This window comes from Clarias gariepinus, chromosome 6 (genome assembly GCF_024256425.1).
Source record: "Clarias gariepinus isolate MV-2021 ecotype Netherlands chromosome 6, CGAR_prim_01v2, whole genome shotgun sequence".
NCBI classification, from domain to species: domain Eukaryota; kingdom Metazoa; phylum Chordata; class Actinopteri; order Siluriformes; family Clariidae; genus Clarias; species Clarias gariepinus.
The window spans coordinates 31,680,065-31,703,277 of NC_071105.1; the positions used below are offsets into that span (position 1 = coordinate 31,680,065).

At 38.2% G+C, this 23,213-nt stretch overlaps 1 protein-coding gene across 1 annotated transcript; it reads right to left on the bottom strand.

The window, feature by feature from the left end:
- Positions 1-2,775: 2,775 nt before the first annotated feature.
- Positions 2,776-10,318, bottom strand: wnt6a (wingless-type MMTV integration site family, member 6a). The gene is made up of 4 exons (XM_053498916.1): positions 9,619-10,318; positions 8,473-8,693; positions 5,665-5,975; positions 2,776-3,720 (listed from the first exon to the last, which is right to left on the bottom strand). Exons 1-4 carry the CDS (start codon positions 9,678-9,680, stop codon positions 3,259-3,261), a joined length of 1,056 nt encoding a protein of 351 aa, XP_053354891.1. The 5' UTR covers positions 9,681-10,318; the 3' UTR covers positions 2,776-3,258.
- Positions 10,319-23,213: the final 12,895 nt, after the last annotated feature.

A 23,213-nucleotide genomic window follows, 5' to 3' on the forward strand; every position in this document is an offset into this window, starting at 1 on the left:
TCTCAACGGATCATGCTTATGGGTTAGATCGTCTGTTTCACAGGTTTCTATTTTTGCTTCAGGTTTTAGTTCTTTTATTTGGATTTAATCAACCACCAGCAAAATAAGTACACTATTAATCAAACACAGGATTACGTCATAACTTGTACATACCTAGTACACTGATTTAATTGTGTACTTTCATCATGACCCTAATTCACATAACATTTTTCTTACACAGGATTTACACACCTGCAGCGACTGAGAGAAAAATACATAATTAGAAAAGATAAACATTTTCGTAAAAAAAACTTCCTTTTCAATACGTGGGCTACAAGAGAAAAAAATATCCCTATGTTATATAATCTTGATTCACCATTAAAGCAAAATCCTATGATAAATCAGGCCTAGGCCAGATGTGAAGCAATGTAACTGTTCTATACGCAAACTCAGAACCTAGATTTCCAGAGCCGTGCAATTCCTCTCTCTAGTGGTCAGATTGCGGTAGTGTAGTGAGAGCAGGGGTGCACAACTGGATGGCCAGTATTTCTTCTTTGTCTTTCGGCTTTTCGCTTCCAGAGGTCGCCACATCGAATCATCTGCCTCCATCTAACAATTTATCCTTTGAATCAACTTCTCTCACACCAACTAAGTTCATTTTTGATCCTATGCATTCCTATCACTCCCAAAGAGAACCTCAACAACATCTTTATCTCTGCTATCTCCAGCTTTGCTGCCTGTCTTTTCTTCATGGCCTCTGTCTCTAAGATATTGAGCATTGCTGGTTTCATCACTGTCTTAAACACCTTTTTTTTCATTCTTGCTGATACTCTTTTATAAGACAAAACACCAGACACTTTTTTCCACCCATTCCAACCTGCCTGCACATGCTTCTTCACCTCCTTTCTTCATTCTCCATTGCTCTAGACCATTGACCCTAAGTACTTAAAGTCCCACACCCTGAAGCCTCACCATTCCACTTGGGTCTTTCTCATTCACACACATGTATTCTCTCTTGCTGTGGATACTCTTCATTCCTCCGCTTTTCAGACCATACCTCTACCTCTCTAGATTTTTCTCCCCTTTTTTTTTTAAGAATAAGAATGAAAGTTTTATACACAACTACCAACAAGTAACTGATGTTGATTTGTGCATAAAAATGGAAATCACCAATTGTGCTAAGCCTTTGGATTTGCACCTGTTTACAAATCTATCATGTTCATAGAAGCAAACTGTATTCCAAGTAATTTATCCTGCTCCATCACTCCTCACATTTGTTCATCAATACCTTGGACAATAGTAATGGGCTAAGGCATACATGTCACTCATATGGCCCCACAGATTGGCACAATAAAGTCTACCCCAAAATGATTTTACAAGTTTTTTTTTTTAATTCAGAAGTTTTAAATAGCAGGACATGGCATACATGGCTAAAATCTTAGGTTGGAAAATTGAAATGGGATTATTGTTATTTTATTTCTGTAAATCTGTTTTGGAATTTATACTCTTAATTTTGTATGTGCATTCAAAATGTACTGTCAAATACATCCTGAAAAAACATGTAAAATGAGATGTTGTGTCATTTATTCCCTGCATTTTTTTTTTTTACTTTTTAAAATAAGCCTAAGGAGTAGCTAAGTTAGTTCTGAAGACAAAGTCAGTGATTTAACATCTAAAAACATCTACACATGATAGCACACATCTACAGTACTAAATGAAAGCAGTGAATATGTGTTAAAGGCCTGTAAAATATGTAACTCAACAAAATGATGTTAATTCCACAAACTGTACAAAAATGTATTGTTCAATGCCTTCGTATTCTAATATTATTTAATAGTTTTTTTCAGTATTTCAAAAACAAATAGAAATATAGTGATCTTACATAAAAATAACTTTCATATTTCAATTTAGTTCACATTTTAACGACTATTCATTTACACTTCCTTTACACTAAAACATAGGAAAATAGTTTTCTAATAATAACAGTATTATACCACAAGATGGCACTATTGCCTAATTTAAATGTAGCAGCCAACCAAATACAAGTTAACTAAGACAGGTTTTACAGATTCTATAGCAGTCTGTAAGCCCACAGTGGTGATAATTTGTTGAGATGATAGGATATCCATGGGTCAAAATATTTTTTTTAATCATGTGTGCTTGGCGTTAGCATGCTTTGTTTCCACAGCACAAAGACTTGCACAAGGTGATGATTGGCATTTCTAAATTTAATAATTGGGATGTCATGCTTGTGCCCTGTAATAAGTTGGCACCATACAGGATGTACCCTGCCTTGTGTTCTGCTCCCCTGAGAAAGGCTCCATGCCCCCTGCTACCCTACACAGGATATGCATTATCATTTCCAGGTGCCCTGTGCATGAGGTTTCCTGTGATGACCCTGCATCCCATCCAGGATGTGTTCCTGCCTCAGGGTTAGTGTTTCCAGGATAGGTTCCAGGAACCAGGTGTACCCTGCCTTGTGCTCCGAGTTCCCTGGGATAGGCTCCATGCCCCCAGCTACCCTACACAGAATAAGCAGCATTCTTTCCAGATGCCCTGTGCATGATGTGTCATGTGATTAACCTGCTTTCCATCCAGGGTGTATTACTGCCTTAGGCTAGGTGTTCCCTAGATAGGTTCCAGGGACACCTAACCAGGATAAAGCCATTAATAAAGATATAGACTTATAACACACACACACATTATATATATATACACACACACAAAACATAAACAAAAATATTTTTTATATTGTACTCTTGTCTTATTTTATACTTTTTATTATTTAAAAAAATACATTGAGGTTTGCTCGTGTTTTAATTTATTGGATGTCATGAAACCAAGACTACACACAATGAGCCTTACATCATTCATACATAAGGAATATCATCTATTTCTTATTTAAAAAAATATAAACATAAAGCATTTCCAATACAGACTAAAAGACAGAGATTAAATAAAATGCATACAGTTGGTTTTTGGAAAGAGATTCTTTTGGCCTGCATAATTTAGGCAGATCTGGGATTTCCTTAGGAAACCTTAGCAAAACACATTCATCCCAAATTACTGCAGGAAAAGAAAACAGATTTGGGCTTGACCATTGCTCAGGGTTTGGTTATGTCCCCTGTGTCTACATCTATGTTTGTTTTACTGATATGATTAGTCATCATTTGGAGATTTTAAGAAATACTAAATCGATGAAAACACGTTGGGAACCTCATGTTTCCGAATGACTGCCTGTGTTTAGTCTATGGGACAGAGAAACTACAGTTGCTCAGTCTAAAGGCAGATGCTGACCTCTTTTCTCACAGCACACCGTTCACATTGCACCACACAACAGTACTGAAACTGACAGTGACAGTTCTCCTCATACTCCAGAGTGTGTTCCGTATGTCCTTTATTGCAGCACAACCAATCACAGGCTCCAGGTGCTGTCCCCGTACCATTACACACCCGACCACGTGTCCCCTCAGATCCTGTCCTGCGATTTGCAATGCAGAAATCCGGAGATTCATCTGAATAGATGAGACTGTGGGCACCCAGGGGCGGGACATCCCCATCCAGAGGGACGAGGGATTTGCCATCGTTGGCACCCATCACACGAACTGCCATTTGGAAGCTCTGCATGAGATGATTTCCAACCTGGCGGAACAGAGGCAACTTCCTCCAGCAGCTGCGGAGCGTGCAGGAGCCAGAGAGGCCGTGACATTTACATTCGGTTCGCATATTGGTCTTTACAGCCTGCCTCACACACGTGCACACACACACACACACACAAACACACACACACAGTTTACTATAAACAAGAAAGACATATTTCCAAACAGACACTTCAAGGGGAAACATTTGGCTGGGGTTCATTTTAATTAATCTGTTAGACGTAATTAATTTGTAATTTGCAAGGTGACCTGTTAATTCATTATGTTTTAATGCCGTGGAAGCAATGTGGGTAAACATAAATTAAACTGCCAGAGGGAAGACTATGCCTGGCTGCAACCCGAAAAATATTCCAAATCTCTGACACCCCTCTGGGGACCTTCACTGCCCTTATTATTAATGCCGCTAATTAACACCATATCATGCTACTACAGTATCTAAAAGCCTTGAAAAAACCCTCATTTCTTCATATTAAATTGAATTAAATTCTTAAATTTTAAACAAACGAAATGTGTACAAATGTTTTACTATGACAGGCTGCCAAGTGCCTAAGGGCACAATATAAAATTGGTTGTTTACGTAACAACCTCAGCAGCAACCTCATTTCCCCTCTTGTCTGTTCCAACCACTCAGCATTAAGCATCACCAGTATACTCATCACCAGCCTGATCATCTGTCATCATCTGCAACTAAAATGAAAATAAAAACCATCATCTTGCAAAAACAAGATAAAGTGAGAGGGAGCCAAAAAAGTCCTTCAGGAAGCTGGCAGAATAAATCCTTAAGATTACATTTAAAAATACTAAAAAGCCTGGATCATTCTTCAAGCAAAATATGAAGAAATGAGGAGTGAATCAGAAGCTTTGAACAGTACTGTAAATCAAATCTAGATCTTGGTAATAAAAAATATGAAATTATTTAATGAAACTATATGGGGGGTATTTAGTCCTCACCAAGACATTAAAACATGCCTAGAAGCCACCACACCAGCACCATAAGTCACCATTCCAACACACAAGTGTTGATTATTCCACATTACCACAAATCTGAATTTGCCTACTAATAAATATTATTATTTTTCTCACCATCTTTTAGAGTAGCAGGTAGAGAACAACTTTTTTATTAATATTGTAAAGAAACCTGTAACATCATATCTTTTTTACTCACAAAGTTTTTATTTGCCATATTGCAATATTTCCATATTTAAATTTTTTAAACTAAACCCATTTCTGAATGTGACCCTATTCTTATTTTTTTTTTAGCAGAAACAAAATATTGCAGTGTGTATGAACAATGAATGAAATTGTGTAAATGGTAAAACTAATAAAACCGGTACCATAACAACAGTCCGTTAGCAAAAACACAGATCCCATTAAACGAAAAACACAGAGCTCATTAAAGTCCGGCGAGAGACACACTGAACCTTGTTGTTGGTTCAACAGTGCATCAGGTTCCTGCAGAGGGCTACCGAGCTCTGGGAACTTGCACTAGACCCAAAACAAAAGCGTTATCCTGAAAACAGTGGCTTCGAAGTCTGTGTTGTCTGAGTAAACAGACCTGAAAAGTTCCATCACAACACCATTGACGTTTTATTTATTTTATTAAAAAAAAAATTTTGGACAACTAACTAGGTGTAGTATTTAGCACTGTAAGTCATACCTGAAAAAAAAACCATATGATTTAAATTTCAACTTTATAACTGATCAATAAAAATTAAGAATCTCAACTCACAGTTCATGATTTAATCCTAAACTGGGGTTCTGTTAACAGTTTTTTTTTTTTTTGAGTTCTGTGGTTTCCCCCCACATCCCAGAACTGGTAACAGTGGACTGGTGACTCTAAGGTCTGAATGTGTGTGCATGGACCAGTGCGTATTGTTGCCTACACTGAGAATTCCTTTGATAGTTACAGAAATATGCATTTGTGATACTTATTAGTTAATAATTTAAAGTATTTCTCATTGACCTTGTCTAACAGATTCAGTTCTCTTTAATTCCCAACTACCAATAAAACATGCTATTTCCATACCAGTCTGCCTGCCTCGTTGTTGTGTAGATCGATCAGGCTTCTGATGTCGCTTATGCCCTTCCGTTTCCTGGTGTCCAGAAACTGCCGGGAAATCTTGTAGCCAAAGTCCACATCATCCCCACAACCTCCCCATTCCCAGTGCTGGTCCTGGAGAGCAGGGTTTGGACTCAACATGGCCTTTTCATTGAGGCCACCAGAAGAGCTAGGCACACAGCCACACTGTAGCAGGTCGCCCTGGCTGCAGGCCCGTGTTACCGCATGCAACACACCTGCAGCCATGATCCCATTGACGAAGGCTGTCTCCCGAATATCTAAAGAAAAAAAAAACCACACACAATATACACAATGTCATAATGTATGCCCAGGGGGTGAATACTCATGCAAACAATAAACCTCATACATATACAGTATGGTTTCTAATCACCACACTAAAAAGTGGTTACTCTTGCCCTTCTGTAATAGGAGTACAGAGTTTTGCGCAAGTCACTTCTTCTGTTTCAAACTTTGTAAAATCACCCCTTAATTCCAGTAAAGGAAAATTGCTCTCACTCACTCACTCATCGTCTATACCGCTTCATTCTCAATTCAGGGTCGCGGGGAGCCTGAAGCCTTCTGTATCCTTTGTGTATACACTCACCCCCTCATTGTCTATACCGCTTTACCCCGCCTAACCTGCATATCTTTGGACTGTGGGAGGAAACCGGAGTACCTGGAGGAAACCCACAGGGAGAACATGCAAACTCCATGCACACAGAGATAGGAATCGAGTCTGGCCAGGAGGAAAATTGCTATGGCATACAAATTTATTCTGGACAAATTTGTGTTAAAAGTTTGGGGAAGGCGGACCTATAGGTGTGATGGTCAGGTGTCCACATACTTTTGGCATTAAAGTATTTGCGCCTACTCTGTTAAGTTGGGAAAAACACTCATTTATATCCTACATTCTCCATTTTATTAACCTTTCTGAATATACAAAAGCATTACCTTATTGACCTAAGTGTGCATGTGTATTCCTAGCACATCTCTCTTGTCTAGACTTGTCTAGATGCACCTTCATTTGCCAAAAGGGTGTGTTTTCTTCTGGAGGAATCAAGGAGTTATCCAAGAAACGCTAATTATTGGTGTCGGATTCACATGGGCCACATTCCATCTATCAGAATTGAGCAAATTGCTGCCCTTTTGGATGTCACATTCCTAAAAGCCCTGCTCATACAGGTGTGTAATGAAGAGAGAATGCCTCTCATTTCTCAATAAGAATGCTTGGCTTAAGTTGCAGTAACTACCAGGAACTCACACTAAGACAATATTATACTTGAATTCAAATGGAAGGGGTGGGAGAAGATCATTGTTATTCATGTGGGGATTTTTTATATTTTTTTTGCATGCATTGTTAAAGCCCAGATGGTGAAAACTCCTGCCCTCTCATGGCCTACAATAGAACTGAATTCTGCTCTCAGCTCTCTGTCTCACAGGGGTCAATCCTAGGCATCTAGTGCTCAGTGTTTGATCTTTTCCTGCGCCTAATACACCTGATTCAGCTCATGAAACACTTTGCTGTAAGTCCCCATTAGCAAAATTGAGACCCTTGGCTTTATTAAGCTACTACAGGATTAGCACTCATGTCTTGCATTTCAATAATGCTTTAACATGCTCTTGTTGATTCATGTCTGAGAAGTCTATAGCACCTAGATCACACAAGCAGCCGCTTGCAGTACAAGCCAGGGAGTGTATAAGGGAGTGGAAGACGTGAGAATTTTCCTCTTTGCAATATTTCTTTTGATTCATTTTTCAAATACTATGGACTTAATATATTTTAAACTGGCCCATTTTTAAAAGATCATATCATTGGCCATCTGTACTCAGGTGCAAATGTAAACCTGCTATCTATTAAGTACAGAGACTCTAACCAATACATATGGACATATGTATGTGGACGGGGCAGATAGAGCACTTCTCCAAGCATTTTATGGATTATGCATAGTAGTTAGAAAAAAAATATATTTTTCTTGTCTACTGTATGAACAGCTTTCTATTTTCAGAAATGACAATCATCGTTTTTCTATGGATGTTTTCCTTCTGAAATCTACTGTCATGTTGTCTAAGTATCATAGCACTCTGAAAACTACTGTTACAGGTAACAGGATTTATCTGTAGGAAAAATGTTCTTAAGTCACCCAAGAATGTGATTAAGAACAATATTAGACTACACAGAAAGACTATCACTGAACACTTGTCTGTATGTGTGCGTGTGTTTGAAATAAAAACAGGTCTTACTAAACCGTGACTAATCTTTTACTAAGGAGTGAGGTGCACCCCCACCCACCCCCTGTAGTGAAGCATCACTCTACATTTTAGACATTCCCTGGGAAAATGTTCCCTCCAAAATCTCTTTCTCAGAAATAAAGCAGGTTACCGTTTTGGGAGATTTGTTTTTTCACTAACAATAACCCCTTTTATCAAAATCTTTTTTGGGGGGAATTTTTTTAAATAACTGAGAAGCAGCATCACACTGTTATTGTATACTTGTATTTTCTTTTAATTCTTCTAATCTTAGTGTAACAGTATTTAAGACATGTAACCATGTAATTAAGACTGTAATTAAGTCATCAAAAATCCCAAAGAAGTTAAACAAACCACAGCCAAACAGAAACATAGCCCCTGATTGCAGGTATGTCTAACACATTTTACCCATGAACACATAAAAGCATTGTCTTTCAAAAAACTAAACAAACTGATTTTCTGAGAAACTTGTGTTATCTGGCTGGAGACATGACCACAAGTAGCAACATTAATGAAAGTGAGCTTTACCTTGTTGCAGGATCTTGCCTAGATTCTTGCCATGACCTGTGCAGTTCCAGCGATGGTGGCGGAACTGGTGTTGGCATTCGCGCATGCCCAACCGTGCACCTTTGGCAACTTCTTGAATTATTTCAGGCTGGGTTTGGCACAGTTCATTGTTTGCACCTCCTGAAGGCTTACTTCTCCTGCAAATGCTGTTTGGGTCCATCACAAGAGGACTGCCCATCACACTAAAGTTAATGAAGTGGAGAATATAATAACTTTTTTTTTTTTGTAGAGCATTCACACATGCATACATATATAATTTTCTTAACATATCTCTTAATCCAAGCATGCATTCTGAGAAAGGATGCAGCTGAATTTCTTTACTTTATCTCTCTTTTTCTGCTTGTGCTCCAACATAAAATTGCATTATTCATTCATTCATTAACTCACTCATCTTCTATACCATCTTATCCTGTACAGGGTCGCGGGGGCCTGGAGCCTATGGAGACGGGGTGCCAATCCATTGCAGGGCACACACACTGTCACATGCTCATTTACACACTACATGCAATTTGGGAATGCCAATTATCCTAATCTGCATGTCCTTGGACTGTGGGAGCAAACCGGAGTACCCCGAGGAAATCCCCCAAGCAGGGGGAGCACATGCAAATTCCATGCACACAGACCTGAGGCGGGAATTAAGCCCTGACCCTAGTGCTAACCACAGTGTCACCGTGCTGCCAAAATGGCATTAATCTATTTTATTTTTCATATGGTGACCTCTATTATCAGAGGTAGCCAAAGAAATGCATCCTATAGATGTTACTTGTGAGTCAAATGTGAAAACATGAGTGACTAATCTTCTTCCTCATCATTGTAAAATAATTTAATTGCTTTATACATTATTCTTGCTTAACTTACTATATTATCAGATATGATGAATCTCTTATACATGGTGTATTTATGCCTTGAGCTCACAGTATTTACAAGAAATTGTTCTTACAATCTGTTGCAGTAGCCAATGTTAAGAGGGTTTCTGTGAAGTAACATACATTGAGAAAACATAGTGTGTGCGTGCCTAGATTTTTGTTTAGAGCTAATAGATTTTAAGAAATCCCGTGCATGCATTATACCTACAGTATGTTTATACTTTATGAAGTTCTGACTTACCGCAACAGGCGACCGGTGAGAGTAAAGACAAGAAGAAGGTGCACTTGCGTTGGGAGCATCATCCAGCAGAGAATCGATCAAAATAAATGAAATCCACCTGCAGCTATTGTATACAGGTGATCGTGAACAGCAGAGAGCCTTAAAGCTCGCATCCTTTCAGCCACCTCACGAGGCACAAATCATGAGGATTTGGCGAAGGCAAGAGGTAGATGCGGGAGGTACTGTAAAGAGTCGTCCCGTGAGCGCACGCACTCGCGTAGACGTGCACATAGATCGCGCTGTTCGCCCGGGAGTTTTCTAAAACAGCTCGTGCGCAGTTTACGCGTTCACAAGTGCGCACGCGACAGAAGCATGCGCGAGTTCCGCCTTCACATCGGCTCCTTTGGAGGCGTTTTTTTTTTTTTTTTGGCACAAAAGCTGAAGTTTGGACTTTGTGGAGAAGCGAGGGGAAAAAATAACCCACCCCTGCGTTTGTGCCACTCAAGAAAGAAAAAAGTACAAGTGCAGAACAGCTCTGTCTGTTTTCTTTTAAATTTTATTGAGGTCTTGTGTTTGGTTTTGCGTTATGATGTCAGTCCTGGTATGTTTTCCATAAAAATTTCCCCCTTTGCTGTTTGTTGACCTTGGCAAGTCCTTCTGGGCCTCCAGCTATGTCAATGTCTTGTGCTATCAAGTGGAGTTAAAATGTGAGAACTCTGTACAGCCTCTGCACACCTAAGAGAATGAATGTCAAATCCTGATGCCAAATCTCCAAACCCCTCCTGAAATATGAGGGCAGAGGAGGGAATGGATCCTCCCTGATTTATCTTTGCTAATCTCCCACTCAGAGGATCGAGTGTCAGAGAAAGAGCATGGTTTATCTGTCAGGGGCATTAAAAAAAAAAGACGGCGATGAGTTTGAAATGCCCCTGCATGAATTTTTACCAGCCTACAGCTTGTGTTTTGATCAAAGTTTTGCTCTTTGAAATAAAGTGTTCTTAGTTTACCGAAGGCACCCCTGCTGCAAGTGAAACCCTCTATTGTAGGTTCTACATACAGTAAGAACTTCTAAGCGTTTCCATGGCACATTTTTCCTGTCTAGGGTTATACCTTTGCTGGACAAAACTTTTTCGAATTTTTAAACCTTCACATTGTGTCTGAAACTTGTGAAAATCTGCGTTAACATGACATTTATGTAATTAATCCAAAATGATTACATAATTAAAAGGCACACTGATCAAAATAACGTTGTTGTGGACCAGGGCACTTGTACTTTTGCACAGCCTAGGCTGCATACCCACATTTTTAGTTTAAATGTTCTCCCTGTGCTTTGTGGACTTCCTTGGGGTACTCTGGTTTCTTTTCACAGTCCCAATACATGCAGTTTAGGCTAATTCGCATTCTTAAATTGCCCATAGAATGTGAATAAATGTGTGTATGTGTTTGCGATGGATTGGCTCCACCCTGCCTTGTGATAAAGTGGTATAAACAATGAGAGAGTGGGTGAGTGTTCTTCCAAACAGCAAACCTGTATTAAATGGTTTAATGAGAAAAATTTATGGTAAAAGTTGATATAAAGGCCTTGTTTTGGTAATCAAATGCTGCCATAAAGCTTGAGGCATCCTAATATTTACTTTTAGTAACTTATAAAAATGTACACCTTATTTAATACAGGGCAATACTTGAATTTTCATCAGCCTGCTGTTTTTACAGTCATAAGTATCTTTTACTTTTGGAAACCATAGGCATTGAGCTTTGAAAACACTTTATCAACACAAAAAATAAGAATTTCATTATCAGTGATTTTCATAAACTTTATTAGATTCTATCTGCAAACCTAATGAAAAGATAATAAGTTTTATATGGTTACAGCCTGCACTGTGCCAAATCTGACCTAACGGAATTAGTGTAAAATAACCTTTCACAGAAATTTCACAGAAACAGTGGATTATGAGTTCAGCTGTGAAAGCTGGAATTAAACTGTAATATTGGTACTGTATCTTTTGTGTATACCCACTCATTGTCTATACTGCTTTACCCTGTATTCAGGGTCGCGGGGACCTGGAGCCTATCCCAGGAAGCTTAGGGCACAAGGCAGGGTACACCCTGGACAGGGTGCCAATCCATCGCAGGGCACACACACATACACACACTCACTACGGGCAATTTGGGAATGCCAATTAGTTTAACCTGCATGTCTTTGAACTGTGGGAGGAAAACGGAGTACCCGGAGGAAACACGGGAGAACATGAAAACTCCATGCACACAGAGACGGGAATCAAGTCTGGCCAGAAATTGAATCGGGACCCTGGAGGTGCAAGGCGACGGTGTATAAACTGAACTGCCAAAATTTTGTGGACATTTGAGCATCATATTCACATGTGCTTTTGTACATTCCTTTCTATATTTTGTGTCTTTGCTCATATGATAACATCTATTCTTCTTTGCACTACATTTTGGGGTGTGATGTTGGGTGAGGAGGCCTAGGGCATGTTGACATTCCATTTCATCCCTGAAATGTTCAAGTGAGTTAAATCAGGACAGGCAACTCAATTTCTTGCACAGTTCATGACCTTATGAACCTTTCTTTGTGCACAGAGGCTTTTTCATGCTGGAATATGTGCATATGGACCTCTTCGTTTCAGTGACTACATTTTCAATGCAGCATTATCAGCATTATCTGTGAATTCTGGCCCAGACAATTCCCCAACTAAGAGTTTATAATTTGCTATTACACATTGTATATACTATTACAAATGTGCACCTGACTTTGTTTTAAGAGTCAATTAATTAATTAGATTAAATTTAACAATTAACAAATAGTTTTGTAGGTCATATTTCCCAAAATATAAACAAAGTAGTAGTTTAATTTAAACACAACAATTGTAAACAGCAGTTACAGTACATCTCAGCACTGGCTGGTGACCTTTGATTTTGGTGGGGCAGGACCTAGTCTCAAACACAAGTTATTACACTTGATAAATAATAATAATAATAATAATAATAATAATAATATGTAGTGGAAAGTCAACAACACACAGTCATCAAGCATACATGCATCTTGTTTTGCGCAGTTTTAGAAGTACTTTTATTCATCTTTGGTCACTGTCACAGTGTGTAAAGTATACACAAAATAAGAAAGAATCCTTTTTTTCCTCAACCTTTGTGTGGAAAACAAAGTTACCATGGTGTACGTGCATTTCAGATGTACAAACATTATTCACTCCCTTTTCCTGTCTCAGTCTTTACAATATATCTTACAATACGAATAATTCTAAACATCATATACATGTGTGAACTTGCTCATTGCCTTTGTTAGTGTAAATCCATTAGATTTAATTCTGTGGTGGGTGCAAAGTATTTTTAAGTAGCCGGATTTGGCATACAAACCACAGCCCTGGCAACACTGTCATTATCTGTCCTGTTAGTTACTCTTCCTCCACTAAAAAAGCTGAAAAAGTTTCACAAGTAAAAATCTCCCTAGAGTGACCTTGAGGCATTTTGCCACTTCCAAAACATCACCAAAACATTACACTAACATAATTGCTCAATCTAAACATATACTGTATCTTATTATGTGAAAATATGAAGGCAAATATTTTTATAGCCCTTGATAAAACCTTTCCTGTGTGAGCCTCAGCACAGAATGTCATAATAAAAGCTTCTGGCAGTAACAGCAAGGCCGTTGAGGAGAAAGAGGCTGCCATGGATCATGTGATCGTACCCAACGGGGGAAGGTGGGACCATACTGACATTATTTGGTAAACAGTGGTGTAAATTCCCTGCATTTGCTCCAGTGACAGTAAACAACTCTCATATTCAGATGCTTGTTATGAATGGACAATGTCTGGATGTGGGCCCACTACTCTATGATGGCTCTCTCTGTATGCTGAAAGTCTGGACAATAACCTCTGTCCAGCATTGCTAAGTCCCTTTCCTGCTCCTTTGACCCTCTAAGTGGGTGGGTTTCTAGGCAATTGAGTTAAACATATGTCAGCAGAACAGGCAAGCGGTAACTGTGAAGAGGCTCAAGGAATTAGATCAAGCCATGGCAATGTGTTGTAAGTATGGACATGTTTTAAAGGGTAATAAAAACTCCATCCTGTGACAACAAGAAAGCTCCAACTTAAAACACAACACATATGTTTAAATTGAATTACTTGTAATGTATTTAGTGATTGTGTAGGTAATTTGTTGGTTGGCACTGAATTTTCATTATTTACTACTTACAACGTAAAACATAGTTGAGATGTAAATATTGCACTCAAGCTCCAGAATGCAGTGCAAGATTTCATTTATTCACATTTAGCAATGATTACAGCACACAATGTGGTGTACATTTCACGGCTGAAAATGATTCATCATGCTTCCAGAACCACTATTTCACAATTTAAGACCTAGGATATGCCTGTGCCATCAAGGAAAAAAAACGCCATTGATGTGACAACCTGGTCATTCAGGACAGTCAGGTCATCAGCTATCTTGATTTTATTGCCAAATAATATCCCTGAGCCTAGACTTGATTAACTAAAGCAACCCCAGGTCATAAGACTGCTACCAGAGGCTTGTACAGTGCATGATAGGTGCATTGCTTCAGATGCTTCCATTCTTACCCCAATCACTCTGGGATAGAGTCAGTTTAAACTTATTGGATCACACGACCTTTTTTACATTTCTCAAAGCTCCCATATTTAAGCTTTCTATCAAATTTTTTACCTTTTCTTTTTAATTAGTCTTACTAGTAGGTGGTTTTCTTATAGCCACATAGTTGTACATAGTTGTTTAGTTATCTTCACATTGTGCACATATGGAAATGCTGTTACTTTCACTGTTAAACATAACCATGGTTTTTACTGTTGATTTTTTTTTAATGTAACTTCTGACTCTTCTGAAATAGTGACTTTTTTGGCCGGTATGGGCATGACAATGTTGAGCCGAGCTACATCAAAGAATTGGCGTAACTAATAATATCACAAGCATGATGGCACTGATGATGGTATTAAGAGCCTTACAACCTGATCAATATGTGAGCCAGTTGAACAGATTAAATAACTAAAGTGCTGCTGCACTGTTCTTTTGAAGCAAGAGCTGAAAAAATCAACAACACAAAATGGGCTATAAATCTTGGCATTGAAAAGTACATGAAGGCATTTCAGGTAATTTTAATGTATTGTAATAATATTAAATAAAATTCTATTTATCGAATTCTGTGGCCGATGGAATGTTCTCATTTCAATCCTGATATTTTTCAGAATGCTTTTCATTTCTTAGCCATCGTTAACCTTAACCCTACTCCTAGTCTATAATACCATCAATCGTACTCTCTGTTTCCATTCTATTTCTCTCTATCATCACTTTGATTTATCTTTTCTCTCCCAGCTGTCCTACATGCCCAAACATACCCCATTTATGTTTCGTGATAATTTTGCCAACAGTTTTTTTCTCATCTGAGATCTTTTTGGATTCTTCCATTTGTCACCTTTGTCTCCACCCAGTTTTCACAATCTTTCTATGCCATTCTGATTCCATTTTTTGTTCTGTGTCCCTATTTCTCAGTGTCCATGTTTCACAAGCATAGTGCAACGTAGAGAATACGCCTTATTGTGAATATCTTGATTTTGACTTTCATAGGTATATTTTCTAATAATTAAATATATTTTATCACTTCCCTGAAGGTTTTTTTTATGTCCATCATATACATAGTACTGTATGTCTTAACATAAAAAAAATATCCAACTACAATGTCTCACTAAAAAATAAAAAATAAATAAATAAATAAATAAATAAATAAGTGGCTATTTCAGAAGGGACTAATAATTGGCTGCTTCAAGCTAAGAAAACAACTAAGGACATTTGAAATTACTGGAGTTAAGAAATAATTAAATAAATTCATGAATGGAGATCACAAAAACACTTTAAAAAAAAAGTTAGATTGGAAAAAGTCGAGTTGAAGTAATTACTACTACATTTAATAATGAAAGTAAGAGCATTTCCACATGCACAGTCACTTGATTGGGACTAAACAGCAGTGTGGCCATAAGGAAACTTTGGAGGCTAAAAAAGGAACATAAAGATGGAATAAGGTCATATAGTCTGGTGAATTTAGAGTTAAGGCCCCTATTTTGAGGGGTGCGTTAGGGTAAGACGGGAAGCACATGAAGAGATGCATAATGCCTACTCTACAAGGCTCTGGAGGCAGTGTAATGATCTGAGGTTATGTCGGTTCCTCAGGTCTATGTTATGTGGCAATAAAACAAAGTCAGCTGCCTACCTGAATATACTGAATGACCAGATTATCCCACCAGTGCAGTATTTCTTCCCTGAAAGTATGGGAATATTTAAGGACACAAATAGTGAAAGAGATCTGGGTTTCTGGGAGTATAAGGAATAATTTCACACATGAATTAGAAACTTTTTTGTTTTGTTTTGTGCAGCGTAATTAAATCTAAAGGTGATCAAACTAAATGTTCGAGTGTGCACATTGCCTTTGGACAGGCGGTGACTGTACAGTACATCCATGTGTAGTCTTGCTGCTGCTACTCTGGTTCTGATAATACAGGAAAATCTTTTGATTTTGTCAAATCGCTGCCATCTAGTGTCAGAACACGATTACTACATTCTCTTTAAATAATTGTTTTGAGGACTTGAGGTGAAGACTGGTGACCCTTGACCTATGGCTTCAAAGTCACGGGAGAGATCAAGGCCTAGAAATAGATCATCTTGAGGTGGGTTAGAGTCAATGATTTACATTGATGTAGGCAGCCAATAAGAATGAGACTAAAGCTCCAGGAGAGCCATTCAATAGGAACAATGCCATTCAGCATTGAACCTGTACATAACCTGCAAATACTGGCTTTTCTTATACTATTTAATTAATTAAATTTTGTGTGTGCATAGATATGAAAAAGTGTGTCCTATTAAAATGTAGACAGTCAAGTAGAAGTTTTGAATCCTCTACTTATATGCCTTTTTTTTTTTTTTACTTTTTCATGCTTAACTAATAATGGCTTGTGAATATGAATAAGCACTTGTTTTGTATTCCAGTGTTGCTTCATGTTACTACTTCTGACTAGCATATTTTAATCCCACTCAAGACTGTTTGACTAATTGTGCATGCTCCAGCAAGTATTACCGTATGTATGATTGTACGGTAAGTGCCTGTGATTTTTCTAACAAACCCATTGGTTCTGTTCTCCAATGATAAACAAATTGGTAAATTAAATCACTGTCACTGATTTGTCACTGTCAAGATAAAGGAATTATTAAATATGAATGAACGAATGAAATTCATGCCTATCAGTCCTGAAGAAGCAATGTGTAAATTCCCATGGATAATACTAATACCAGGGTTAATGGTCTTTCCTTGTCTTCTAAACCATCTATAAAGTTAAAACAAAAAATACACTCTCTCCCATGTCTCGTTTTGTTCCCATGCACTCCTCTACCATAAACACATCTGTTTTAAATTGGAACCGTGAGAGATGAACGAATACATCTGTCCATTTGTCTTCGCTTTATGACCTCTCTAGTTCCCTCTGGTCAGATGAGTTGCCTTCAGCTAAATAATTAACATAAATGACTGTGATGGGCATAGCTCCAAGAGGAGCTGCTGTGGAAGCTGGGGTTGCTGAACTACAGCCAGGATCTGTTTAAAGACTACATGCATAGATTCTGCTAAGTATTTTTTTAGTTCAGGTTCAGTTTAGTCTGGCGAAATATTTTCCACTAAATGACGAAAAAAATATAACAGGTTTTCTGTCTTGTCTGTCCTAAGACAGTTACTTGATTAGTTATAAGGGCAAGGCGTTTTCTCCAGGAACGCTGAAGCTTGTATTACTTTTTTTACCTCCCAATTTGAGCACAGCTGATTTTACTTTTTAGTCAGTTCATAAACATTGTATGCATTTGGTTCAACTTTTAAGAGAAAAAAAGAATAAAATGACCCTGCACTCAGTGTAAGTACTGCAGTCAAGTGACACTAAACACGAGATCACGCTGCCATGTGTAAAACACCCCATATAAATCTAAATAATGGTTATAGCAAGCACACAGATGGACGTTTCCCTCTGGCAGTGGAATCGCCACTATGACGAGATTTCGCAATTCCTAAAAAGCAGCCCCTGGCAAGGGTAGAAAAGAGCGACCAGATGTGGACTACACTGAATGAAAGTGGGCAGAAAAGCTTGCATGTGCATTAGAAAACTTGTTAAGCCAAATCATTAAAAAAAGAACCAAATAATATGAATAAATAATACAACATAATAAAAGATAGAACAAAAGAGTTGTGTTTTATTTAAAAAAAACATTACTGATCTTATGGTTAGCTCAGCTATATGGAGGGGGAAATATTAGTCTGTACAGTGTGTGTGTGTGTTTATCTATCTATCTGTCTGTGTACATAAAATGAATTATCTTTATCAGCAACCCTTCTATGAGTATTCTTCTAAAGCCAGCCCTCACACTGACCAAAGTAATACAACCTTTAATGATCTGTGGCTATAAACAATTATTGTATGTTTCAGAAGTAATATTGCCCTGCATGTTTTAGGGCTTTCTCTACTCTAACACACTCAAGAATGTTCTGCTAATTAGCTGATTATTTGTTCAGGTGTCTTAAAACAGAGAAAACAAGAAAATTACAGGGAAGATGGACCTTAGGAGTTAGAGCGCACACGGCCTGAGGTTCCCTTAAGGTTTCTCACATTAATTTTTACTAGGTGGTACACATAACAACTTTACTACCAAAGAACTGTGTGGAATTTCACATTAAAAGCATTGCTCATTTTCCACTTTATGGTTAAAGGGGCTTTATAGACTTTTAAAACATTGCATTTAGCATATCTCACCACCTGTTATATCTACTTATATGACAGCAATTTGCAAATGATTAAATTTTAACAGGTTAATGAACATCATTTTGTGCATAAGGATTAAAGAGCACGGTGGAAATAACATTACCAGTAATTTAAGAAAATTATTGTTTTTATTAATGCTGGTTTTTCTAAACTGTTTATTTAGCACATCTTGATCTTCTAAGCAGGATAATTTGCCATGGTTGGGACTCATTTCACTATTAATAGTTATAATTTCATGTTCTTATTTACTGGTCACGTAAGGAAGCAAATCATACACTTTATTAACAAAAATGTGAATTGTCAACTGAAAAATCCATACAGTATGTGCCCAGAGGCATTGTGTTAATATGGAGTTACTTCCTCCTTTTATGGTAAAACAGGCCCCCCTCTTTGGTGTAAAGCTTTCCATTAGATTGTGAAACGTGACTATAGGGATTTCTGCCCATTCAGCCTCAAGAGCATAAGTGAGAGCAGGCACAAAATTGTGTTTTAATTTATCCCAAAAGTGCTCAGTAGGTTTGATGGCAGGGCCTCTGTGCAGGCAAGTTGAGTGTTTACAGACCACTTGTTGCAAACCATGTCTTTGAGTCTTGGTTTGTGCTCAGGGGCATTGTGACACTGGAACAGGTTTGGGCTATGTCCCTTAAAATTCCAATGAGGGGAAAATCATAATGCTAGAGCAGAGAAAGACATTCTAGACAGCCTTGCGCCTCTAACTTTGTGGCAAAAGTTTGTAGAGGCCCACCATGTGGGTGACACACTCAGGCAACCGCATGCCTTTGGCCGTATAGTATATTTACATGCACATTTCTGTCCAGCTGGGCTTCTATAAACACACTGGGTGTTAATTCAGCACTGGTGATTTTGCTGAGAATAGAAATGTTTAACTAAACCCTATCTTACACGCCTCCAGCACTGGCAGAAAATAAGGGCTGCTATAAAACTGCTGATTTTAGGTGTGCTTTTTTATAATCTAAATCACTACTAACACAGAACTGTGCCACACCCCCAACCAGAGAGAGTGGTTTAATTTCCTATAAAGATGTGACATCCTTCTGTCTATTTTTATAGATAACAGTATGCTCATGGGTTATGTGAATAGAAAGGTTTTTTTCTGCCTTCAAAGTTCTATATGGCATAAAATTTGTTATATAGGGTTAAAAGAAATAGATACCTACTTGTTATATAGTGTTAAAAAGCATGTGTTAATGTGTTGAAGAAATGGAACCATTTACAGTATATGAATGTATGTACAGTATATATGGGCAGTTTTAGAATTTCGACATTTTCTCCACAACAATAAAACAAAATTCCTAAAACACAATACACTTCCAAAAGCCTCAAAGAACAATCTACATATTCTGAAAATATATAATAAAAAAAGAAAGCCATTTTAATGCCTGTTTTGATAATTTGGGATGTCTATTGTAAATAATTGTGTTGGACATTTCCCCCTTAATCTTCACTGCCATATTTAAAACAAACCTTTGACATATTAGTATCATTTTTACTTTTCTTTGTTTTTTATTTTGTTTTCTCTGTTTTATTTATTTATTTTATTTTGTCAAGACATGTGACAAGAAATGTGATTGGAATACACCCCAGATGAGACACAAACAAACAAACAAACAAAAAAAACATTGATTTGTCTATATGATATATACATTACAGTATGAAATTCTTTTCTTGGCGTATACCATTTTCTAAGAGAGTTATGTATGGCAACCCGCTGGAGCTTGAATCCCTGACCTTCTGATAAGTCTCTCAGAGCCTTAACCATTGAGCATTGGAACGGTGAGAGGTAGCTAGGGTACCCAAAGCTTCCTCTTGCCCTGTGGTGCTACTGTAGTAATCATCATCCTTTGAGTAGTTCAGCAGGTGTACAACCTCTATAAAAGCAGAGGTTTTGGCACTTTGCTGGTTTGGAGCATTTAGATGTTTGTTAACATAATGTCAAAAGGGTAAGACACAAGCAATGGTCTAAGGGAAGCAATTGTTGCTGCACATCCATCTGGAAAGAGTTACAAAACGATTTTCAAACAATTTGAAGTTCAACATTCTACGGTGATAAAGATTATTCAGAAGTGAAAAGCATTCAAGATAGTCGCCAATCGTCTAAGAAATGGATGTCCTAGCACATTCACCCCAAGGTGAGACTGTGCAATGCACAAAGAAATACAAAAACCAAAGAGCTACATCTCAAACTCTACAGGCCTCACTGAGCATATTAAATGGTAAAGTTCATGACAGTAAGGTTAGAATATTACTAAACACCCATCGTTTGTTTGAAAGGGTTGCCAGTCTCTTCTGTGTTTAAAAAACATGGACGTACTACTGATGTTTGCAAAACTGCACAAAGGACAAGACCAAAGCAAAATTGTTTGACCTTAACCAAATAGTATAGTGTTTGGCATAACCAAATAGCATTTCAGCAGGAATACCTTAAGCTGTCAAGCACAGTGGTGGCTGCCTAAAAATCTAGTAGCCATGCTACTACTGTTTTTTTAATCAGCTGTGGTTTTATTGTTCGTTGTATATGATTTGCATGCGAATTAACATATAATATTAAAACAACTTGTCAGAAAGTCCTACCAGGGTTAAAATTATAGAGATTATATTCTGATAATGTTAACACAATGTGTTACAGAGTGCCCCTAGTATGTCAGAAGATGCTACCTCATAAAACTGTACTATATTTTTGCAGTTCTACCAGCATTTAAAACTATAACTAGGAAAATTGATAAAGTAGTGCAGACCGATAAATAATCATTTTGGGCTACTTGTAGGAAAGTCTTAAAGGGTAGAAAAAAACTTATAGAACACAAGAAACAAAAAGCAGCCAAAAGACTAACAACTACAAGAAACAAGAATAATGATATGAACACAGATAGTTGGAGCACTAAACACTCACTCACTAACTTAGCTTCTATACCGCTTTATCCTGTATTCAGGGTCACGGGGACATGGAGCCTATCCCAGAAGGCTTAGGGCATAAGGCAGAGTACACCCTGGACGGGGTGCCAATCAGCACTAAACAGATAAAGATATTTATAGTGCAATTGTATTACAGCCCTAAGATATACAATAGCAAGCATAGCATAGATAGATAGATAGATACATACATACACTCACCTAAAGGATTATTAGGAACACCTGTTCAATTTCTCATTAATGCAATTATCTAATCAACCAATCACATGCAAGTTGCTTTAATGCATTTAGGGTTGTGGTCCTGGTCAAGACAATCTCCTGAACTCCAAACTGAATTTCAAAATGGCAAAGAAAGGTGATTCAAGCAATTTTGAGTGTGGCATGGTTGTTGGTACCAGACGGGCCGGTCTGAGTATTTCACAATCTGCTCAGTTACTGGGATTTTCACGCACAACAATTTTTAGGGTTTACAAAGAATGGTGTGAAACGGGAAAAACCTCCAGTATGTGGCAGTTCTGTAGGTGAAAATGCCTTGTTGATGCTAGAGGTCAGAGGAGAATGAGCCGACTGATTCAAGCTGTTAGAAGAGCAACTTTGACTGAAATAACCATTTGTTACAACCGAGGTATGCAACAGCAGAAGACCCCACCGGGTACCACTCATCGCCACTACAAATAGGAAAAAAAGGCTACAATTTGCACAAGCTCACCAAAATTACACAGTTGAAGCTTGAAAAATGTTGCCTGGTCTGATGAGTCTTGATTTCTGTTGAGACATTCAAAGGGTAGAGTCAGAATTTGGCGTAAACAGAATGAGAACATGGATCCATAATGCCTTGTTACCACTGTGCAGGCTGCTGGTGGTGTAATGGTGTGGGGGATGTTTTCTTGGCACACTTTAGGCCCTTTAGTGCGAATTGGGCATCGTTTAAATGCCACGGTCTACCTGAGCATTGTTTCTGACCATGTCCATCCCTTTATGACCACCATGTACCCATCCTCTGATGGCTACTTTCAGCAGGATAATGCACCATGTCACAAAGCTCAAATCATTTCAAATTGGTTTCTTGAACATGACAAAGTTCACTGTACTAAAATGGCCCCCACAGTCACCAGATCTTAACCCGATAAAGCATCTTTGGGATGTGGTGGAACGGGAGCTTCGTGCCCTGGATGTGCATCCCACAAATCTCTATCAACTGCAAGATGCTATCCTATCAATATGGGCCAACATTTCTAAAGAATGCTTTCAGCACCTTGTTGAATCAATGCCATGTAGAATTAAGGCAGTTCTGAAGGCAAAAGGGGGTCAAACACCATATTAGTATAATGTTCCTAATAATCCTTTAGGTGAGTGTACATACATACATACATACATACATACACACACACTATACTGTATACAGTACTTCAATATGGGCTTGGTCGCCTCTTTTGCAGCTATAACAGCTTCCAATCTTCTTTGTTGCCACAAAGTTAGAAGCGTAGCACTTGAATTGGATAATTAACAGATTTAACCAAGTACAATTGTGTTTGTCCATATAGTGTAAATAGATAGATTATTTTTCAGGACGTGCCACTTCAACTTATGCTCGGCTCTAGGCGCTTTCCATGCATCTTATCTTTTGTTGTGTGTGTGTGTGTGTGTGTGTGTTTTGCTTATTTAAAATAACTAAAGGCGCTAAACACAGGTTTGCATCGGCCTGGTGCAGATGGTGCTCCTGCGAAACAGTCCGCGCCTCTTCCGTCAGCTGGCAACAGCGCGAGCGTGTTGGGTGACGTCATCTGGAAGGCGGAGCTCCGGGCGGTGACACGTCACTAAACTAGTGGA